The sequence below is a fragment of the Staurois parvus genome, unplaced genomic scaffold, assembly GCF_062004578.1.
Source record: "Staurois parvus isolate SC_StPar_1 unplaced genomic scaffold, SC_StPar_1.0 ptg000020l, whole genome shotgun sequence".
Lineage (NCBI taxonomy): Eukaryota > Metazoa > Chordata > Amphibia > Anura > Ranidae > Staurois > Staurois parvus.
The window spans coordinates 2,275,181-2,299,060 of NW_028317816.1; the positions used below are offsets into that span (position 1 = coordinate 2,275,181).

General features: G+C 39.6%; 1 protein-coding gene across 1 annotated transcript in view; it reads left to right on the forward strand.

Moving 5' to 3' along the window:
- The first annotated feature begins 13,144 nt into the window (after positions 1-13,144).
- Positions 13,145-23,880, forward strand: part of EPDR1 (ependymin related 1) — a 75,752-nt gene continuing 65,016 nt past the window's right edge. The window contains exon 1 of the mRNA XM_089687069.1: positions 13,145-13,468. Coding sequence (XP_089543195.1) covers positions 13,203-13,468 — 266 coding nt within the window. The 5' untranslated portion in view covers positions 13,145-13,202. The remainder of the gene's footprint in view (positions 13,469-23,880) is intronic.

A 23,880-nucleotide genomic window follows, 5' to 3' on the forward strand; every position in this document is an offset into this window, starting at 1 on the left:
CTGATAAAAAGTCAGTGCAATTTCCTCAACATATAGCTATAGTCTGTAATAGGAGGACCTACCAGAACAATGCATCCATTTCGAGTGGGCCAGGTACATACAGTACATAATGAAGGTTTGCTATGAAGGAACTATCACATTTGGATACCTGAGCTCATGTGGTTTGGATCCAAATATTTCTGAACATTGCAACGTATTGACTAATGCAGCTCAACATAGATCAGGCATAAAGAAAAGTGTACCTTGTCCATAGAATAGCCACTGGGAGGTCCTATCTGGGCACACAGATCTGGCCTATGCATAATTGGGTACATTCTGGAAAATGAGAATTCAGGATGCTTTATAATACTAAGGGGTTAGTTCATGCTTGCTTCAGGGAAAACATTACTAATAATTGTTGTATTTTCAGTTGAAAACATATCCAATTCCTAGATACATTGAGGTACATAGCAGAGGTTCAAGATATTCCATAGAAGTTATTGTTCTTCTTAACTATACAGGTGGCACAGACACAAGCATACACCCAGGGCCACTGTTAGATATCACGGGGCCCCGTACAGCATACCTGACAGCCCCCAACCCCCAGAGAAAATATCCAAATAATATTTATGGTAAAAATGCACTAAAAACTTTATTAATGGACACAATCCCAACCATATTCCTGTGAAATCTAAATGATAAAACTGTACTGAGTTCATAAATAAGGCTGTGTGTGTAATTGAGGTCTTGGGGCTCATTCATATGGGTGCTGTGGCCTGTAGAGTGGGAATCAGTGGTTTGTTTTTGTGGCTGTCGCCATTTGCAGGCAACCTATGTTACACTATAGAAATGCTGCAGGTCCTAATTTGACAAGCATATGGGTGCAGGTGTACAGCCCTGAACACAGACAGTGAGCATTGAGGGCCACTTCCCCATGCCTGCACACCTGTCAGATTAAAACCTGTGTTCATACTGCTGCTGTGTCCCCATAGTATAACAGGTGGCTCCAGCCACATGAACAACCCCCTCATTCATGCTGTACAGGCCAGAGGACCCGTATGAAACATGTGGGAACATGCAAAAATACTGCAGGCATATTATTTTAAAAGTGTGTTGCACCTAACCACACAGTAGTGTGGTGCCATGTGTTTTGGTGGCTGTGAATGCATCTGTGTTTACTAGACGTGTGGAGGTGCAATCAAGTTTGCATCATGGTACCTGTGCACATCTGCAGAGGGCATTGCATTTCTTTCCTGTGCAAGAAAATGAGTGCTCCTGCATGCGTTTCTGCACCACAAATGGTGTGAACAAGTCCTAAGAGCCAGTTCACAGTATAGAAACACAGTCTAGATGTTTTCCAGATGCGTTTTTGCATGCACGTTTTTGATGCATGTTTAGACTGTGACAGTGCATTTTGGATGCATTTTTGACGTGTTCCAGTGCATTTTTTTATGCATTCCAGTTAATTTTTTCCCCTCTCTTTTTCGTCAATTTAATCAGGGACATGTGTATTTTAGTGCGTTCCAGCAATATTTCTTTTCCAGTTTCAGCTCAAAAGAAACCAGCATACAAAAAAAAATACTACTTCATGACCAAACAAAATCAAAGCTAAAACAATTATTCAAACCAATGTGTTTGCAGAGGATTAAGGTAGGTACAGTGGCGTAAATAATAATTTGATCCCTTGCAGATTTTGTAAGTTTGCCCACTTACAAAAAAGTGAAGGGTCTATGATTTTTATCATAGGTGTAGTTTAAATGATAGAGACAGAATATCTACCAAAAATCCAGAAAAAAACACATGATACAAGTGTTATAATTTGAGTTGCAGTTCAGTGAGTAAAATGAGAATTTGATCCCCTACCCCCTTGTTAACCTCCCTGGCGGTATTCCCGAGTGTAGCTCGGGGTAAAGTTTCAGTACCAAAAGTGGTAACCCCGAGCTACACTCGGGAATAACTTGCAGCGTTGCTCTGGGACCTGTTCTTCACTTACCTTGTCCTTTGCTCCCGTGATTTCCCCCCTGCAGCGTCCCCGGCAATGTCCTCCGGCGGATGCCGGCATCCGTCTTCTGGGTTCCGTTCCCTGCGACGTCAGGACGTATGGGGACAGAACGGCGGGAAATTCAAAAATGTGAAAAAGTGACATTCACTAAATACACTAAAATCACATAGTAAAACATTACTGTATCAAACCATTTCACATACATTTTGTCCCTAGTGCTTTGTCCTGTCCCCTGCCTGCATTTTTACTGTTCTTTCTGCCTGGAAACTGAGAAATGTCCATGACATCCAAAAAGCGTCCCTTTAGGTCAAAAGTGGTTTTAGACCAGCTAGAGTACAGCAATAGTAAATCAGAACCACTTGCAGAATTGAGTGATAATGATTCGTGGGGAAATTCGTCATCAGACACTGAAAATGATTTTGCAACTTTGCTCAGTGATGTGCGAACTTGGCGCTATATTTCAGATTTCAGTGTTTTTGGTTTGATTATATTATTAAATTAAATTCATTATCATTATATTATTATTTTTTATGATTATTTATTAAATTATAATTTATAATTTTGTGTTTCAAATTTTAACATACCCGGGATGTTTACTAGACTCTTGTTCGGACAGATTTCAGTGAGTTATTTCTAAAAATTACAGGCCTACAATAAAAAAGCGACATTTTTCCATGCAAAATAATAGTACCGCTTTGAGCACAGAAATATGGGCATAATCAGACCGCCAGGGAGGCTACACATTCTAAAGCTGACATAAAGAGATACCATAAGGTGTTAGATAAACCTGTCCTTACTTCCAAAATGATGTTGTTCAGAAATGGACACACATTTGTTAGCATAATACTTTCCTTATACCAGTTAGAGGTAGAGATATCATAGGCTTATAGTGAATGTAAACTCTTACATATGTCTACTGAAGTTACTAGACTCAGGTTAGACACAGAAATTAAACAACTCCATGTAAGTTGTACCTGTCTATCTGCTCCCCTCTCTCCATTACAGCCTTCTAACGCACATATGTTATACTGATATTAATAAATGGCTAGTGTGCATGTGTTTCTATCTTGTGTTTCTATTCACATATTTTATACAACATTTCTAAGCTACAGAAGACAAAGAAGGTGGGGATCAGATGTCACGCTGCACAGCATAAAGCAGAGAGTTTAGTATAATCTATGACCTGAGTGGAAGGAAAGAATACCCCCATTCTACGCAATCTCATGAGGAAACATGCACAGCTGTCAATCACCTGCTGTGTGCTGGAGATGGAACAAGGCTGTCTCCTGGTATTGTCTCGTGTAGGCATGGACTGTCAAAAGGGACTTGTGCAGACAGCAGAGGAATGAGACAGCAGACAGAAAACACACTGTAGGTGCTTTAGATCAAGGCAAGTACACACTATAGAAGGATATGCTTTGTTCATTTTTTAATTTCAGAGATTTGCAACTACTGTACATGTTGCAAGTGTTTAATTGCTTCAGTGAAACCTAGTAAGTATGTGGTTTCCTAGTTCCATTCTAAATACCAGTATCTGTCATTCTGAGTCAGGTAGTACAGCCATGATAATCTCTTCTTCAAAGTAGAACTATAGGCAAAACATTTTTTTTTCATTTTAGATAGATTAAGGGAGGGTTTTATCCCCTGTCATATGTTTTTTTCCATCTGTGACCCATTACAGAAATTTTCCCTTAACTTCCTGTCCCAAACAGCAAGTGAGAGGAGATCCCTACAAATTAAAGTGTTACTAAACCCACAACAGTAAAATCAGTCTGTATATGCAGTAAAGCATGCTTGTTATACTCGCTGTGGAACCTAAGAGGTTAATCCTGTGTTGTGTAAAAAGTATGTTCAGCACAGGGCCGATCAACACTGTCCAGACAGAGGGATAGGAGTCCTGCAGCCTCATTGGACAATCAGGGGAGAATGAAAACTCCTCCTACAATCTTTAACCAGTGCTCTGCTGGACACTGATAGAAGTTACAAGACTGCTATAACTGCTGATGAGAAAAGGTATTTAGCAATTTATATGTACTGCAATAGTTACATTTCCATGTTCTGTGTACTGTGGGAGACCAGATATAGTGAATGCAGGGTCATGGGTTTAGTAACACTTTAGGGAATTCCTTGGGGGCCCCCAGGTCAATAGAACTAGTGTCCCCATTGGAAGATTTCCCTTCTATTATGTTTTTGGGGAGAACCCAAAGTTTGGGATTTTATTTTATTTTCACTTTGAATGATAATGGTAATCTCCGAGCAGCAGGGCCCTCCTAACCCTCTTGTATTGAACTGTATTGTTGCTGTATTGTCTCCTTTATATTGTAAAGTGCTGAGCAAACTGGTGGCGCTATATAAATCCTGTATAATAATAATAATGGTAAACAGGACAAATAGAAAGGGTGAATCTATTTAACGGGAGTACAGAAAACAATACAAATATGCACTCTATCCAAAACTAAAAAATGCTTTGCCTTTAGCTTTAATTTGCCATTATTGGATTGTTTCTTAGCTCCCCAAGGAGCTCCCCAAGACATTTTTGTAAGCACTAAAAAGGCATAGCATTAGGAATTAGAAGAGGAAGCTAAGCCAACATGGGGAGAAATCTATGCCTATTTTTTTTTTTTTTTTTGCTGTGTGTGTACTATTTGGAACATTTCAATTTCTAAAACTTCACTTCCTATCCCAGAAACAACACTATGTTAGTGGAAAACAACTCACAGCACTGGATCGAGAGTGGTGTCAGGTAAGTGTTTAGAGGCCAATGGAGGAAGTGCCGAAAATGCATTAAGGTAAAAAAAAATGTTTTGCTTTTATAGCCACTTTAAATGACTGGCTCATCCATACAGATAGCAAAAACGAGACAATTTGTTTACACATATGTAGCAGAAAGTCAAGCACTCAGAGTCATACCATATTGTGATGTAATTTTTGTAAGAAGACAACAGACAAAATACAAAAATTACACTTCTGGGTCAAACAAGATTGGAGACCAGATATAGTGAATGCAGGGTCCTGGGTTAAGTAACACTTTAAAGCAGAGTTCCACTCAAAAGCGGAAGCTTCACTTATTTGCCTCCTCCCCCCCTCCACTGCCATGTTTGGCACTTTTTGAGGGGGAGGGATACCTATTTTTGACAGATACTCGCTCACACTTCTGGCTCAGTTTGCCTCTAATTAGGAGGAGCAGCGCAACTCGCACATGCACAATGGGCACCCGGCTGTGAAGCCGCAAGCTGTCACAGCCTGGTGCCCATAGTTGAGATGCCAGTGCCATGGAGGACAGAAGGCGAGAAGGGACTGTCCCGGTGAGTACATAGCTGGACTCTGGGACAGGTAAGCATGTGTTTATTAAAAGTCAGCAGCTGCAGTTTTTGTTGCTGCTGACTTTTAATATACACTAAAACTCCACTTTAATGGCTGATATATATTCCCACCCCTGTACCTGCCTTGAAAGAGTCCCAAACATGTTACGGGGTGGATGAGTCCACATTATTTGGTGTCACGTACCTGATAGGAGAGAGAAATAACGAGGTCGGCCTCACTTGTGTCACGAGTCCTGACCCCACTGGAAGTAGAACAGAGGGACCAGGGGAACAAGAGTGACAGCAGGTGTTGCCTGAAGAACTTGCAGTTGGAGTCCCGAAGAGACTGGTGAACCACCAGTTCAGGAATGGTAGCGATGTTTCAGAATCCCACCTGGGTTAAAAGGGCACTCCGCTTGCACAACAGGATCAGGATAAATGATGTGTCAGATCTCCCAGCTGACTTGAAGCAGGAACAGGTTTTGGTGTGCAGAGTTGGTATAACAGACAGCCAGGCAGGCACTCGAGCAGGACAGGAAGCTGGGATCGGCGACAGGAGCAAGGTCACAGGAAAAGCCAAGGTCATCAACGGGCAGGCAGCGAGCTACCAAATCATAAGCAAGCCGAAGTCAGGAACAGAACCAGGATCAGGAATGAACAACAAGGCAGGAGAGAATCCAAAGTCAGGTCAGGAACAAGCCGGGTCAGCAACAAGGGGATCATACAAGAATACAGCAGGACACAGGGAAACAGCTGAAGACCAGTTAGCACTTAGCACAGGCAGAAGCATCCTTTAAATAGTCCGTCTGGCACAAATATTCACTGTGCATGTGCAAGTGCTTTTGCGTGATCGCATATCTCTGTGCACAAGCGCACGTCTGGTCACTATTGTGTGGAGATTGCTGTGTGCATGTGCATTTCTATTAGCCAGCCATCTCAGAGGAACTCCGTTACAGTTGGCCAGTAGGCAGCCAAGTGGGCTAACACAGCACGTTCAACCATCCACACATCCAGGGTGTAAACACCAAGGTTATAGTTCTCTGGCAACAAGACAATGTAACACAATCAAAGGAGTATGATCAGATATACCTGCTGCAAGATACGTGGTATCCCAAAAAGTACAAAAGGGCCATGTTGGCAAAGGCCAAATCAATTTTGTAGGAGGAGTGGAATAACGTTGACAAAAAGAAAAATTGTCTAACAGTGGGATGTTTCCACCAGAGTTCAGTGAGCCCAGCAGTATCTGCCCAAGCAGCAAGATCCAAATTTAGCATTTTGGAGGGATTGGAAGTATCCAGGGAGTAATCTAGTACATTACTGAAGTCACCCATAATAAGAATTTTCAAAGGCAAAAGAGAAGCAAGTTTATCTAAGATTGTATAAAGAACAGCATCCCGAAAGGGAGGGAACATTCACCACAGCTAACTTCTGGGAGGCAATTTCCAGGACCACAGGCACGTTTCTCCCCTCAGGGTCAGAAAACACATGGTGCACCACAGAGCTCAAGGATTTGTATACATTTGTAATATAGAAACCCCCCTGGCATAAGCAGAAAATGTGGCATGGAAAGTCCTCTGGATCCAGTTTCTTTTATAAAGAAGGGTTTCTGTTGTCCATCAGTTGAGTTTCTTGTAAGAGGACCAGTTGTGGGTTATGTGTCTTCAATATTGTGGGACTAATGATCTTTTAAACTTCATCCTCCTCACATTCCAGGAGACAACACATAGATGATCAGTCATCATAATCCGTGTGGCAGAAAAAAGACGGAAGAAATGTGAAGAGGTGCATATAGAGCAGCATAGGATGCATTACTGACTTTACAGGCATATCTCTCAAACAAGGTTATCTCAAAACCAAAAAATTAACAAAAAGTAAAAAAAGAGAAAAGAACAAAATTAATATCCCCAAAAAGTTAGAGAACGGCATCCCTGTTTCTCCAGAGAAACAAGCCAATATGCCAGATAAGCTTTACCAGAACAGGTACAACACAGGAGCACATGGCACTCAAAAACCAACAGGAATGTAACAAAGGACAAAAAAGAAAAAACACACAAAAAGTGTTCTTAAAGCAGAGGCCATATGGAAAGGAGGGAGTAACAAAGAAAAGAAAAAGCCTCACTGACCATTACCAAGAGGGAATGCTCCATGTACGGATTCAAGCCTCCAAGCCATGGAAGGGAATACAACCAGTCCACTGCAGAGGCCAGGGCATCACAATATTGGGTATATCCACTATGTTGGACTTTTAGTTTTCCAGGGATACAACATACTGTACTGAAAATCTTTCTCCCTGAGCTTCTTCCTCACATCAACAAAGGATCTGTGGCGTTTTTGCACATGAGCTTCTTTAGCCTTTTTTTCTTTTGTGTTGGAATGGAGGGAGGCTCTTTGAAATGAATGGAGCTGCTTCAAAAATGCTGTAGTTTCAATCAAATGTGAACAAGGCCTTTTGGTTTTTTAGGTTTTAAAACTCTGTTAAGCTTTTTATTTTCCACTAGGTAATTTCCCCTTATTTTATATCTTAGTGAATAAATATTACAAACTAAAATACTGCTTTTTTGTTTTTTTGTTTATTGGCTACTGGTATCACATTTGTAAGGAAGCACCTTTATTCGGGGGTTTGTAAGTACTTCAGTGCAGATTTGTTATTTTGTTTTATATCTCAGTGATAAACCTCATTATGAAATGAGAGGAACATACTGTACACAGTAAAAAAAAAAAAAAAAAAAAGACAGAGGCTCTATCTTTTAATACTCTAGCTGGAGTTCTACCATCAAACTGTAGAAACGTTGTATAAAAAAAAAGTAATAATAATATGGGCCTCTGGGCAGTTTAAGTTATAATGTGCCAGTAAGCACCGCTTACTAACAAATTAAGACAGACTTTCCCAAACTGAAGCCCACCGCTGTCAGAACATCACCTGGTCTTCCATCTCCATCCAGTCCATCTTCTCCTGGTCTTATTTCCAGGTTCACAATCTCTGGCTAATTGAATGGCCGGGCTACAATAACATCAATCCTGCGCATGCGCATGGGAGTCATGGTCATGTCACAGCGCTGTCAATGGGTGGCATACTCCTGTGACTTTAGAGTGCAGTGCGCATGCACTGGTGATCTCTTAGATTGTAAGAAGCAGGGCCCTCCTAACCCTATTGTATTAAAATGTATTGTTGCTGTGTTGTGTCCCTTTTTATTGTAAATCGCTGAGCAAACTGTTGGTGGTATAAAAATTCTGCATAATAATAATAACAATGTTACCAGCTGCTACAAATGTGAATATCTCCTGAATGGAACACGTTTACGAGATATTCTCTGTACGTACAGGTAAGTCTTATTACAGGCTTACCTGTAGGTACAAGTCATAAAGTGGAGATTACTACCGCCAACTCGAGCTTTGCCCATTAAGAGCAAAGCAATAGTTTGATTTAATCCCCCACCTCCAATATATGCCTACCTGCTTTCCTTCATTACCCCACAGTCCCTTTCAGCACCAGGAGCCAAAGGAATTACAGTTGTGTTCCAAATAATAGCAGTGTGTTGAAAAAAGTGAATAAAGCTCAAAATCCTTCTAATAGCTTTTATTTCCATACACACAAATGCATTGGGAACACTACACATTCTATTCCAAATCAAAACATGAAGAAAAATAGATCAAATTTATGTTGTTCCTCTAAAAAAATTGAAGAAAAGTGAATATTAGACTGTTAAAAAAAATAGCAGTGTGTATTCTTCTTTACAAACTCAAACATTCACTATATAAACTGAAATATTTTGAAGATTTTGCTTTCCTTTGAATCAATTAATATTTAGTTGTATAACCACTGTTTCTGAGAACTGCTGTACATCTGTGTTGCATGGAGTCAACCAACTTCTGGCACCTGTGAACAGGTATTCCAGCCCAGGATGATTGGACTACATTCCACAGTTCTTCTCTATTTCTTGGTTTTGCCTCAGAAACGGCATTTTTGATGTCACCCCACAAGTTTTCTATTGGATTAAGATCCGGGGATTGGGCTGGCCACTCCATAACGTCAATCTTGTTGGTCTGGAACCAAGATGTTGCATGTTTACTGGTGTGTTTGGGGTCGTTGTCTTGTTGGAACACCCATTTCAAGGGCATTTCCTCTTCAGCATAAGGCAGCATGACCTCTTCAAGTATTCTGATGTATTCAAACTGATCCATGATCCCTGGTATGTGATAAATAGGCCCAACACCGTAGTATGAGAAACATCCCCATATCATGATGCTTGCACAACCATGCTTCACTATCTTCACAGTGTACTGTGGCTTGAATTCAGTGTTTGGGGGTCGTCTGACAAACTGTCTCCGGCCACTAGACCCAAAAAGAACAATCTTACTTTCATCATCCACAAAATGTTGCACCATTTCTCTTTAGGCCAGTCAATGTGCTCTTTGGCAAATTGTAACCTCTTCAGTACATGTCTTTTTTTCAACAGTGGGACTTTACGGGGGCTTTTTGCAGATAGCTTGGCTTCACATAGGCGTCTTCTAATTGTAACAGTACTCACAGGTAACTTTTGGCTATTCTTCTATCCATTCGAATGGTAGTTTTTCGCTTTCTTCCACATCTTTTAGGTTTTGGTTGCCATTTTAAAGCATTTGCGATCATTTTAGCTGAGCAGCCTATCATTTTCAGCACTTCTTTATATGTTTTCCCCTCTCCAATCAACGTTTTAATCAAGGTACGCTGTTCTTCTGAACAATGTCTGGAACGACCCATTTTCCTCAGAATTTCAGAGAGAAATGCACTGTAACCAGCATGTACAACATTTGCTGCCTTCCTTCCTTAAATAAGGGCAATAATTGCCACCTGTTTTTCAAAGAATGAATGACCTCACTAATAGAACTCCACACTGCTATTATTTTGAACATGCCCCTTTCAATTAGTGATTCAATTACACAGACTCAGCAGCATGCATGTCATGACTGTTGGGTCTGTTGAATTTCTAATACTCTACTACACCTGCTAGTAAATTATGTGCCATGTAGAAATATCATTTCTACCAAAAACAGTGATTAGTGATGTCTGACTGCTAATATTTTGAACACAACTGTAGTTAGTACTTCCAGGTATGAACGAGCATGTAAAAGGAACCAATTGGCCCAGTTCTATAACACAGATGTATCATAACGCTGTGTAAACTACAACTGCAGAAATGTGTAACTTGCACAGAGCCAATGTTCATCCTAACCCAGAAGGAAACTGTCACTGTTGGGCCAATGAGCTGCAGGAGGGGGAAGCCCTGAAACTGTTTATATATAAAGGAGTGGGTATGCTTGTGACACCATTGACTTAATTTTGCTAGGTGACCATACTAAAACTAAAATGACATAATGAGCCTTCCTGTCCCTTTGTGTACATGCAGCTAATCCCCTGCCATCAGCAGATTGGCCTGGACTGACAGCTTTCTTTGAATTCAAACCAAACCCAAGCTCACCTTTACCTCCAGATGGCTGAGCATAGCATCTGAGCAGATTCACTTTATCCCTAGGTTCACACTTTGCAGAAATGCACTACAGTCCATTTAACATGATTCCCTATGATTTCCTATGTATCTAGTTCACATCTGTGTGTTTTGAGCCCGTGTGGACTTTTGAAAGGGTCAGGGACTTTTTTTCCTGCAACAGATTGTGTTTTGCATGCAATATACTTCAATGGAACCGCATCAAAAATGCGTGTACCTGCATTTTTGGTACGTTTCCTGCATGACAACAGACACCTCCCCCTTTCAATTTTAAATACATTCCCAAAAAATGCAAAACGCATAAAAAAAACTCATTATACATTTGTCAAAAATGTGTGTGAAAAAAAATGCAAAATGCACTGGCATCAACCACAACCTACATATGTGTGAACCTACCCTTATAATGTGTCTGTGTATGTTTTAACCAATTCAATACCGTGCAATTTTACACCTTCCTGTCCAGGCCAGTTTTCAGGTTTCAGCGCTCTCACACTTTGAATGACAATTGCGCGGTCATACAACATTGTACCCAAACTAAAATTTTATCATTTTCTTCACACAATTAGGGCTTTCTTTTGGTGGTATTTAATCACCAATTTATTTTTTGCTAAATTAACAAAAAAAGACCAAAAATTTTGAAAAAAAAAAAGTTTTTCTTTGTTTCTGTTATAAACATTTGCAAATAAATAATTGTTCTTCATAAGTTTAGGCCGAGATGTATTCTGCTACATGTCTTTGGTGAAAATAACATAAATTAGGATGTATTTTTTAGTTTGTAGGAAAGTTATAGAGTTCACAAACTATGGTATAGATCTGAATATTGATCAATCCTGAAGTACTGACAGCCAATCTAATTTCTTGAGGTCCAAGAATGTCAGAACAGTACAGATATCCCCCAAATGACCCCTATTTGCAAAGTAGACAGTCCGACGTACTTCATAAGAGGCATGGCGAGTTTTTTGAAGTTGTATTTTTTTGTCATAATTTTTTCGGAAAATGAAAAAATGTAAAAAATTAGTTTCACTATTTTTTTTTTACATATTGTCACCAGTGCAGTACAGCGTCATCATATAACTGGCATGGTGGTGATCAGGGACACTGACTGGTGACCGTATGAAAAAAAAAAAAAAAATATATATATATATTTTTTTTTTTTTATTATTATTTTTTATTATTTGTTTTTATTTTTTTTAAGATTTTTTTTCATATTTCACTATGACCAAAGTAGTACAATGTTACCATAGTAACATTGTACTACTTTGGGGAAGTTATCAGTATTTTTTTTTTTACACAATTTGCTTATAGCAAAGAATTACTTTGCTATAAGCAAGCATTCACCTGAATTACATCAATTCATTCAGGGGTTTTTTTTTTTTTTTGTGCTTAGCTGTGATTTGGCCACAGCTAATCACATGACATGTGCATGTGATTAGCTGTGACCATTCACAGCTAGACACTAGTATACAATGGATGGCATGAATGAAGCCATCCATTGTATACAACTGTCATGTGACCTGCTGTGATTGGTCACAGCAGGTCACATGGTACCGGCAACGGGGCCGATACTCAGATCTGTCATCGGCCGTGTCCGAGGTACACGGCCGGTGACAGATCGCGCCGCTGCGCCGCTCTGCAGGAGCGCAATCTGCGCATGTGCGGGAGGACACCATATGGCATTTACCCGGAACGCTGATGACATTTTCCGCCCACCATTTGGCCATAGGGTGGGCGGCAAATGGTTAAATGCAGTCCTCATGCACATTGGACGTTTTGATAAAACTGGTAATGTTAGTTGTGTAAAGTCACATTAAAAACGTGAGTTTTTCAGCTAATTTTTAACGTTTTTGCATTAGTGGTTAGCGGCGCTTTGCTGCATTTAGTGGCTTCTTCTTGTGTTTTTCTGTGTTTGCGTTTTTTAGCATTTTATTTTACATTTTGTTTTATAAAAAATCCAAAAACGCCGCTTTGCGGCATTTTACCGTGTTTTGCTGTGCTTTTCAGCGTTAGAGCATTTTTACGGCTAGTCCTGGGTTTTTTTCCAGCCAAAAAACATTGATTACAGTCTATGTGTGCATGGACACATAGGATAACATGCTGGGGGGTTTACTAGCTGGAGAAAAAAACGTCAAAAGCCAAAAACAGCCGCTGTAAAAACATCCAGTGTGCATGAGGACTCATTCTGCTCTAAGAAGCCCATTATATGTCTGCATTTCCCCATTACATGTGTGAAGGATTTTCAAATATGGCCCATAATTTCTTCAAATATTGTGTATATAAATTACAATGAATGTCCTATGTGCTCTTCTATCTTGTGATCTTGTGATCTGAGTGCATTACATCACTGCATTCACCGGCTGCTCCTCCCTATGCAGATAGTCAGCACAGAAGAGAGAAGGGAGGGGGAAGGGTAAACACTGCTGGCTGGAAGCACAGATGATGGAGACAGGACAAGTGCAAGCTTTATGCTCTTTCATAATTGTAGGCCTTTTAATAATCACTGCGACCAACTCCGTAAATGCTAGATATATATCAGCATCGGATCCAGTGACCCCATGTGAAGCACCTTTGCAGTGGGAAGGCAGGATAGTAGTGTATGATCACAACACCGGTAAAAACACTAGGGCAAATGTCACTTATGATGCCAAACAGCAGAGAATTCGGATAATGGAAGACAGAAAAAGCCTGATACCCTGCAAGAGGTAGGTTTTATTCGAAATTAGATGACAGTAGAAAACAGTCATAAGAGAACAAATGTTTATAGATAGATCATCATCACAAGGCCTTATGTGTCATGTATGCCTAACTTCTCATCTTTAATTTTTGTATCTCTTTTGTTTAGTATTTATTTGTTTTAAATGTACTAATTTAGAAAACATATAATGTACTAATTTAAAACATATACATGCAATGCTTGAAATCTCTTTCCAAGAAAATCAGGGTCAATTGGTCTAGAACAAGCCATCACATATTTGTGAGAAATCACAAAATCGAATGGTTCTTGTTGACCATATCATTTTGGTTTACACCTTTCATAAAGGACCAGCCTGATGTTATCTCCAAAAAAGAAATAGAAAGTGTTTAGTTTAATTTAATGTGCCTCTTTTTAATAACATACAAAACTGAAGTTGAGACCTAAGCTCACAGGCAATGAATGAGATATCTACTATTAAAGCAGTGCTTCTCAATTATTTTCTGTCATGCCCCCCCTAGGAAGAAGAAAACATTTCGCGCCCCCCCGCGCGACTGTAAATGACACTTGCTGACCCCTGTTGCAGTATGGTGCTGCTGCAGCCAGCATATGTGGTTGCAGCAGCACCTCTGCACTGCACACTTAACGGCTTTTCCCTCACTCGATTTTCGCGGGTCCGCTCGGCTCCGCCTCCTCGCCCGTGATTAGCCGCCTGTGTACCTTTCCTGAGCTATAGTTCTGGCGGCCAATCACCGGTGAGGAGGCGGAGCCGAGCGGCAGGAGTGAGGGAGTGGCCGGAGTGACGGAAGGAGCAGGGCTTCCTGGATGGATCATCGTGGGAGCCAGGTAAGAGACAGCAGCCCTCTGCCCACCCCTGTACTTAGTGTCCCTTCTGTCGGAAAGGGGGGGGACGGCCGGAAAATATGGTATGTTCCTCGAGGTTAAACGCGCCCCCCTTGACGGAGCCTCGCGCCCCACTATTTGAGAAGCACTGTATTAAAGGAACCCTGTACTCAGATTATAATAATTTTCTGCCTGACTGTCTTCAAAATTCAATGCTTACAAAGTCACTGGCCCAGAACAAGTATAATGATCACTAAGGATAAAACTCCTAATCTGCATACTTGTGTCAATGACAAAAGATGGTACTGAAGTCATTGGGTCATCATGACCATCAGGAAATTAATATTTTTAAGGACCGTTTCACACTATAAAAACACAGTCCAGATGTGTTCCGGATGCATTTTTGCATGCACATTTTTTACACGTTTTTGGCGCATTCCAGAGCGTTTTTTATGCATTCCAGTTCATTTGTTCCCCTCTCTTTTTCTTCAATTTAAATAGGGACATGTGCATTTGTGGCAGGGGCGGACTGACCATTGGGGAACTCAGGCACTGCCCGAGGGCCCGGGGTCACTAGTGGGCCCCATGAGATGTCCCTTGTACCTTTCAAAGGCTTTTGTGGGTGTGATTTGAGTGTGGGCGAGGACACAGGGGCCCCATAATCCCCAATTGCCCGGGGGCCACATGAGTTGTCAGTCCGCCCCTGATTTGTGGTGTGTTTTTGATGCGTTTTATCACATTCCAGTTCAGTTCTGTGCAGAAAAAATGCAGCATGTTCTACTTTTTTTTCTGCATCCAGAACACACTGGAACTGCAAGCACTGATGTGAACTATGACATTGACAACCATATAACCTACTTTCTGTGCGTTTTGGATGCAGAAAAAACGCAACTGAAATGCATGTAGTGTGAACTGGCCCTAAAAGGAGAGGTCAGTAGTGGCAGCCTACAAACTGCTTCTTAAGACTTTATATATGAAGGTATAATATACTGTACATGCCACGTGACTATTTTCTTTGTATAAGACATGGGCTTGCAGTTCTACAGTATGTTGAGTGTTGTATCTCTGATGGAGTGCTATAGGTGAGTTCCAACACACCCTGGCCATTAGCATGGTCATATCTGAGATTGGTGAATGGTTGTAGCTACCTCTGAAACCAAAAAGAGACACTGTTCTGCATATCATTTGACACCAGTTGTCAATAAATAGGAGGCTTTGTATTCTAATACTTGAGCAGTACACTCTTCTTAGAGGACGTTATCAGAAACCTTTCTACTCACCCAGTTTATGGTTGGCCACATTTAAAGAAAAAATAATGCAGCATCCTACAAAGACGTATGTTGATGTCATTATAAAGTGATGCCATCACTGGCTTTGGGAGCAAATCAGTATGTTTCTTCCCACACACGTTTAGTGGAGGTGGCAAGTAGGTCATCTAGAAAGGTGGGATCAAACCCCCAGCCCCTGCTGGGAGTAGAAGAAAAGGCTGCAGCACACTGGATAGAAAACAAGAAATTGTCCACAAACATTGCCCTAGGACTTCCTTCTAACGCGTTTTACCCAATCAGTGTTTAATCAGAGATATCACTACAATTAAGCCCTGATTGGATGAAACATGTCAGAGAGGCAGTCCTAGGACAGGGTCTACCATTGCCATGTCTGTGGAAAGTTTCTACAATAAATGTGGATACTTGTGATCTATCTAGAGTGTGTCAGCTTTATCTTCTACTCTAAGTTAAATAGCATGGACTGCTCAGCATGCTTCCTGCACCTAGTGTTTGAGTGGCACCAGGAAGTGGTAGCTTGGAGAAGAGAGTCCTTTTAATCTGATGTTACCCCAGCCCCTACAAACATAATGTAGTTTTCCTATTCATTTGAGAAGATGTCAACAGATTATGAGCTTAACTTGCACTGCTCTTCAAAAGGTGCTGCATTCCTGTATTCAGTTCTTTATAATATGTCTATAAAAATGGTTTTCTCAAACCTGAAGCTCATCCCTTGTGTCCTTGTGTGTCATCCATTTTTGCACAGTTCTCAATTGTTCCGTACATAGAGGAACTGTCCTTCTTATGCCCCTCCTTGGTTTTTCTTCTTTTTGGTCTAATGTATGGACTTCTATAAGAATGTACTGCATTAAACCTTCCTTTAAATGACTGCATTGTTTATGGTCCTCATAACTTGGGTTGTGGGAAAGGATGTGCCTTAGTGATGTGTGGATATTCACTGAACCCAGCAGGAAATGTGCAAACCCCTAACATAGCAGAGAACTCTACTGAAGTCTGTGAAAAATGAGCCTTGTAAATTTTTTTCTGGTCTTTATCAAGCCAAAAGAAGCATGTACCAATGTGAAAAAAATGTTTTTACAATATTGTTCAGTGTGGAGAGGGTTTGTTAGTGTGGTTTAATCGGGAACAATAAAGGTTCAGAAATATATTAAATGCTTGGCGAATGGCATTAACCCGCAAATTACGTTACACACCAGTACAATTTACTCCTGCAAAAGTTACATTTAAAAAACTACCTCTTCTGAATACCAGTTCCCTACTGTTTTCATACTGTTTGTGAATGATGCAGCCAAGGGGTTCAATAGGTAACATCTTTGACCAGATATGGTTAGGCCCATGGTTGGTCAATGAAGTTACCCAGGTTCCTGGCCAGGTGAATATGGGGATCTGCAGGGGGGGCTTATTGAAATAAGGGAACGCCCAGATATCCAAACCTTTCCCCTTACATGAATGGGTACAAGGTACCTAGTACCAAATGACAGTTCCCCAGGGAACCTGAATGACATCATTGACTAAATATGGTCATGACCATATTTGGTCAAGTGATGTCACCCTGTATCCCTGCCAGCTTGTTTACAATTTGAAACAAGCCAGCGAAAATGTGTCATTTGAAGGAGGCAGTGATACTACCACTAAATGAATGACTTCCTAAGTGCATCAGCTGAAAGTTCAGACAGGCGAGACAACTGGCCAAATCTGACCAGTTTGTTCACCCATTTCCAGAACTATGAACAGGCTGGGTTCAGTTCAAACTCATGGTCGTCCCAAACCTGCAGCTCATCCCTTGTACTGTATGTCCTTTGCCTTTATACTTTGTGCTAAAAGTTTTCCCACTTTCTCATATCAAAATGTTGGGAATTATATGTTGGGTTCATCCATAGCAACCAAAGCATTCAGGATTATACAAAAACCTATCATTAGAGTTGCATTTTGTTTTGCTCTTGCATCTTTCCCTGCCCACAAATGAAACCAACCCAATCGGACTTCGGTAAACAGAAAACAAAGATCAACAAGTTTGCAGTACATAACATGTATGTTGGCAACAAACAAGTATGTCTTATGGTTTATAGCCTTTAACCTTTACGTTATTTTTTTTTTTACCTCTACCCAATATTTTTGGCAAAACATTGCATTGTTCGGATATAAAAAAAAGAATAATTTAGACCAGAAAGTTGCCCATCTTTTTTTGTATCCAGCTAATAAGATGACTGCATGTTTCAAATTCCAACATGTGACATTTTCCCCTTTTGAAAATAATAAAGATCACAAAATGTGTGTTAAATATTTATTACAAAGCCAGTTACTTTTTATTTCAGTTTTCATTTGGAGTCAGTATTAAGGAAAAAGCATGCTGAATAGAACAGGCAGTTGAACCTGGCAATTCTCAAAACACAAGAGATGTATTAGGATCTTCACATTTAATCAGCAGCCAAAACTTTAAGATGTGTAAAACCAACCAGGTCCCTTGAGCTGATTTACATAAAGCTAGATATTATTACACATTTTAAAAAAATTATCTCACACTTTCTAAAGCAGAACTCTATCATGAACGTTCCCTTAAAATTTGGCAGCGTGGTCTCTTGGTTAAGGATAATGTAGAATCTGTTCCTGGGAATGGCATATCAATGTTGACGTCATAATAAAGCTTTAATCGCCCGTCTTAGTGGTTTAGTCCAAAACAAATATTTTTATTTCTTTTTAGAGCATGTTTCCTTTCCATTCTATTCTTTGAACAAATATTTCAAAATGACACACTTCATCTTTTTCTTTTTGTCCAAATACACGTTCAAAATTACTGACTGTAGTTGTTCCGAACACTTGCGCAGGTTGCCATCTGTAATGTTTTAGTGTATTTACCTAATGGATCATGTCATAGTAATATTTCATTATGTTTACCTTGGACCCTGGAGGTTATTAAAATGTCTTCTTCCAAAAAGAACAGATATACGGGAACTGCTATTGCTTATTTTAATATGTAAAGGTAATCTCTGAACATTAAGTTCCCTTTCCCTCCAACTAACCACCATGTTAGTCTAAAAAAAAATCTTAATCAGAAAGCCCATTTTACTTACCAAAATCGATAGCCATTTGATGTGCCAGGTCCTGGGCCTTCTCTATTCCTACAGCAGTGAGGCAGGGTCTTTCTTCAATAGGATTCTCATCAGTGCTGGCTGTTCCCTGCAATGGAGTAAGTTGTAGAGACAATGGGGTTTAGTTCATATAACCTAGTGGGGCTAGGGGGGTGTGTTAGTGTTTGTTAGGAAAAAACTGCACTTACCCGTTAACTTGTTTAAATTACCTATCATTTTCGTTTCAAGAAAATTAGGAGTGATTTGTTATTATTGTATAAAATGTATACCTTTTAGCACCCAAATGAATAAAATAAAGCACACTTGGTATTATCCTTAGTACAAATAGTAGATATTTTGGCTTAAGAAAAAACTTTATACAGACATGTACAGTTTTCACAAGCTGGTGCCTTTTGACTCTGGCTTTTGGGGATGTCAAGGTTTTTCAGTACTGTAAACTTGCCTTCTTGACTGATATGCTTGGCATCAAGTATGCTGATTTTTCCATTTTGTTTTTAAGAACGTTGCTTGGTCAAAGATACCCAATAAACACCACAAAGTTTTCATTGGCTCTAAATGGTCATACTGTATACTCACTGACCACTTTATTAGGTATACCTGTTCAATTAATTGGTACAGAAATTGCTAATCAGCCAATCACATGGCAGCAACTCAATACATTAAGGCATGTAGATGTGGTGAAGATGATTTGCTGAAGTTCAAACTGAGCATCAGAATGGAGAAGAAAGGAGATTTAAGTGACTTTGAACGTGGCATGGTTGTTGGTATCAGACAGGCTGGTCTGAATATTTCAAAAACTGTTGATCTACTGGGATTTTCACATACAATCATCTCTAGGGTTTACAGAGAATGGTCCAAAAAAGAGAAAATATCCAGTGAGTGGCAGTTGTGTGGACAAAAATGCCTTGTTGATGTCAGAGGTCAGGGAAGAATGGGAAGACTGGTTGCTGCGCCATTCACATGGTAGGGTCAGAATTTGACGTAAACAATGTGAAAGCATGAATCCATCCTGCCTTGTGTCAACAGTTCAGGCTGGTGGTGGTGGTGCAATGGTGTGGGGGATATTTACTTGGCACTAGCAAGATGTATCTAATAAAGTGGCTGGTGAGTGTATATAAGTGCTTACTTTTTCCTTCACTGTGTTCTCTCTGTTCTTATCTGCCACTGGGACCCAGAAAAAAAACAGGTACTTCTGGGGCCTCATGTGATAGTCCCTTGACAATTCAGCACTTTTTGTCCTAGAAACCATCACCAGGTCAGGGTGTCAAAAATGTTGTATTTGCATAGGCGTTTCAGGGGAGCTTTGGCTTTAGACAGAAAAAAAGTGAGATGAAGACCAGGCATCTTATACTGCTTGCTTCACCAATTCAGTGTTAGGTGTGCCAGTACAGAGTTGCCTTAAATAATACAGGAGGTGATGCATAGAGTGTATCTTAACCCAAGAGCAAAAATATGATATGTCGCAGCTTAGCAGTCCTTGGATGTGGTGACTGCACTCGTTTTTGTGGGCTTTCCCCCCATAATTTACCCAGTGATCCTGCCACTACCACTTTCTGTCCTAGGGTGACAAGTCCCTCTCGCTGTACTGTATCTATGGAGAAGCAGTGCTGTCACCCTAGATCAGAAAGTGTTTTAGATCTACAAAACATTTTCCATTCTTCTCTTCTACATAACATGGGTGGTTTACTGTAGTCCACAGAGATAGCTGTTAACTGATAACAGTGCAGCACTGGCAGAACACACAGAAAATTATCAGGTCATGAGATATTTTTGCAGAATCAAGTATTTGTTGCAATCATCAGACAGATATAACAAAACTCTTTAATAAAAGAAGCAAATAGGAGAATTTAATTTTCTGTAAAACTATAGACTAACCTGATGGCCCACTTAAGTATAATTTGTGCAGATATATTTTCTTAGTCTGCAAGGTTCAAGGTGCAACACTTAGAGGAATATGTTACCTGTATTATTTATTGTACTTGACCAGCCCCCCTAGGGACAATGCCTTCACCTGCTTTTATCTCTGCTTTTCATAGAGTTAGCATCTAAGATATGGAGTTAGACTAAGATCTGGCCCAGAGATGACACAATAATATAAACTCTGGTGTATATGCAGTTCCTTTCAGTGTTTACAATTGTCTTCAACATATCAACCCTCTGCTGCAGCTTTTCACTTTGTAACATGCAAAAGGTACACTGTTTCAGTTTGATGATCACTGGGTGAGAGGATAATAAGGAAACCTCCTAGCAATAAGTTCCCTTCTAGCAGTTGACTGATGATCTCAACTTAGGGACAATCACATGATTGGACAATATGCACTGTTTTACCATTGTTGTATATATCACCAGAAATTCAAGGAGACTTCTAAAGTAATTAAAAGGTCCACTTTAACTCACACATTTTTCATTGACCTCAAATAGCATGGAACAAGCTATTGGGGGTTATTTACTAAAATTGAAGAGTTCAAAAACTAGTGTAGCTCTGCATAGAAACCAATCAGCATCCAGGTGTATTTGTCAAAACTTAAATGAACAAGCTGAGGTTAGACGCTGATTGGCTACTATGCACAGCTGCACCAGATTCTGAGTGCACCAGTTTTAAATCTTTGTGTTAGGGCACAATACCTAATTGAAAAAAATAGTTAATACCCAAGACTTTTCTTAACTGAGGACACCATGTGTATCTTTTAGAATTGGGGTTATACACTTATTAGTCTCTGAATTGATGATTATAGTCTCTCTCTATATATTCATTTTATATATATATATATATATATATATATATATATATATATATATATATATATATAATTTTATAGATTTCCCCATTGAAATTGCTACATGACAATTTTGCTATTTCAGAGATGGGTTCATTTTACCTTTATTTTGCATGGTACGCTAGAAAGTATGCTCAGCTATGCATGAACAAAGCCTTATAATCACGTCTCTGTATTCATTTTTGAATACTCTAACTGCTAAGTTTGATAAGCAGGACCATATGGTCAGACATTAATATGATACATCAGTGGATATCAACACACTAGGAGGATAAAAATAGTCAAGCACGTAGTATATTGAGCAGTGAGTGGTGGTAAGTCACTAAATGATTAAGTTCATTTTTCAGTATAATAAGGTTGCAGTTGTAAAATTCAGGAAAATACTTAATAGTCTTGTAATATAATTAGTATTATTTTCATTAGAATTAATAAATTGTCTACACTACATGTTTTTAAACAGGGCAACAAACCCCAGGATTGGCTTTTTTCTTATAATTGACAAACTATCTCAAACCTTAAAGCGGAACTAAACCCTCCTATCCTTTTCAGCCAAGGAGCTGCTATCTTAGCTTTTGTTTGATCTGCAACTGCTATGATGCTGCACATGTGATCAGTTATGACACCAACCATTTGATGGTTTGATAGTTTGATTGAGAGCACTAGAATATGTGACTGTTAGCATTCCTGGCATGCTTGGACTGTAACTTTTTTTTTTTAACTGTTACATTGATGAGTTCAGTTCCGCTTTAATTCTTTCTGAGTAACTGGCCAGGAACATACATACAAAAAACAAAAGCTAGCCGTATACTTTTAGAATTTCATTAGAAAATGTTGACTTTAGAAACATTTTTTAATTTTCATTGGTTATTGGGGTAAAATTGAAAATCAGTTTCAACCCATGGTGAAAATGATTGAAGATGAAGGATTGGAATTTTTTGTTATTGTTATTAACAATTTGGAAAATTGTTGTGGTCCTCATTTGTAAAAAATCATTACTGCATGTGCATGTGCTAGGAAAGGTTTCATCCAGAATTAGAACTCTCGTGGTCACGAACATTTATTATTTTAAACAAATATATATGGTATAGAAATGTATGAAAAAACAACCTGAACAAAAGTTGCTTTATTAGGCTAAATTAAACTAATAAATAGATTCCAGTGTAAATATACAGTATGTAGTGTATTCATCACAACCCCATTGGGTGATGAACATATAATATACATATAAATATACTTCTAAATATCCAATATAAGTAGAGATGAGCGAATTATTCAAAAATTCGATTCGGCTGATTCGCCGAATTTGAGGAAGAAATTCGATTCGATGCGAATTTATTCGCTACGAATTTAACTTATAAAAAGGGTTTCTAGGCTTCAGAGAGCCTTTAAATTAGTGCAGAACACTGTACCTTTAATTTAAATGCCCTTGGAGATGAGGAAGGAGAAGGAGAAGGATGAGAAGAAGGAGAAGGAGAAGGATGAGAAGAAGGAGAAGGAGAAGGATGAGAAGAAGGAGAAGGATGAGAAGAAGGAGAAGGAGAAGGATGAGAAGAAGGAGAAGGATGAGAAGAAGGATGAGAAGAAGGAGAAGGATGAGAAGAAGGAGAAGAATGAGAAGAAGGAGAAGGATGAGAAGAAGGATGAGAAGAAGGAGAAGGATGAGAAGAAGGATGAGAAGAAGGAGAAGGATGAGAAGAAGGATGAGAAGAAGGAGAAGGATGAGAAGAAGAAGGATGAGAAGAAGAAGAAGGATGAGAAGAAGGAGAAGGATGAGAAGAAGAAGAAGGATGAGAAGAAGAAGAAGGATGAGAAGAAGAAGAAGGATGAGAAGAAGGAGAAGGATGAGAAGAAGAAGAAGGATGAGAAGAAGAAGAAGGATGAGAAGAAGGAGAAGGATGAGAAGAAGAAGAAGGATGAGAAGAAGAAGAAGGATGAGAAGAAGGAGAATTCCAAGCCGGCAAAAAGTGTATCTGCAGAGCTCCGCTATTTCTTAGCGGAGCTCTGCAGATACACTTAGCGGAGCTCTGCAGATACACTTTTTGCCGGCTTGGAATTCTTCTTATTTTCATCCTACTTCTTCTTCTTCTTCTTCATCCTCATCCTCTTCTTCTTCTGAGGATGAGGATGAGGATGAAGAAGAAGAAGAAGAAGAAAAAGTAGGATGAAAATAAGAAGAATTCCAAACCGGCAAAAAGTGTATCTGCAGAGCTCCGCTAAGTGTATCTGCAGAGCTCCTCTATTTCTGACAGTTCTCTGACATTCACATTTACAGCGGTTGAAACATTGTATCATAAATGGAAACAAATAGATACAATGTTTCAACCGCTGAGCTCTGCAGATACACTTAGCGGAGCTCTGCAGATACACTTAGCGGAGCTCTGCAGATACACTTTTTGCCGGCTTGGAATTCTTCTTATTTTCATCCTT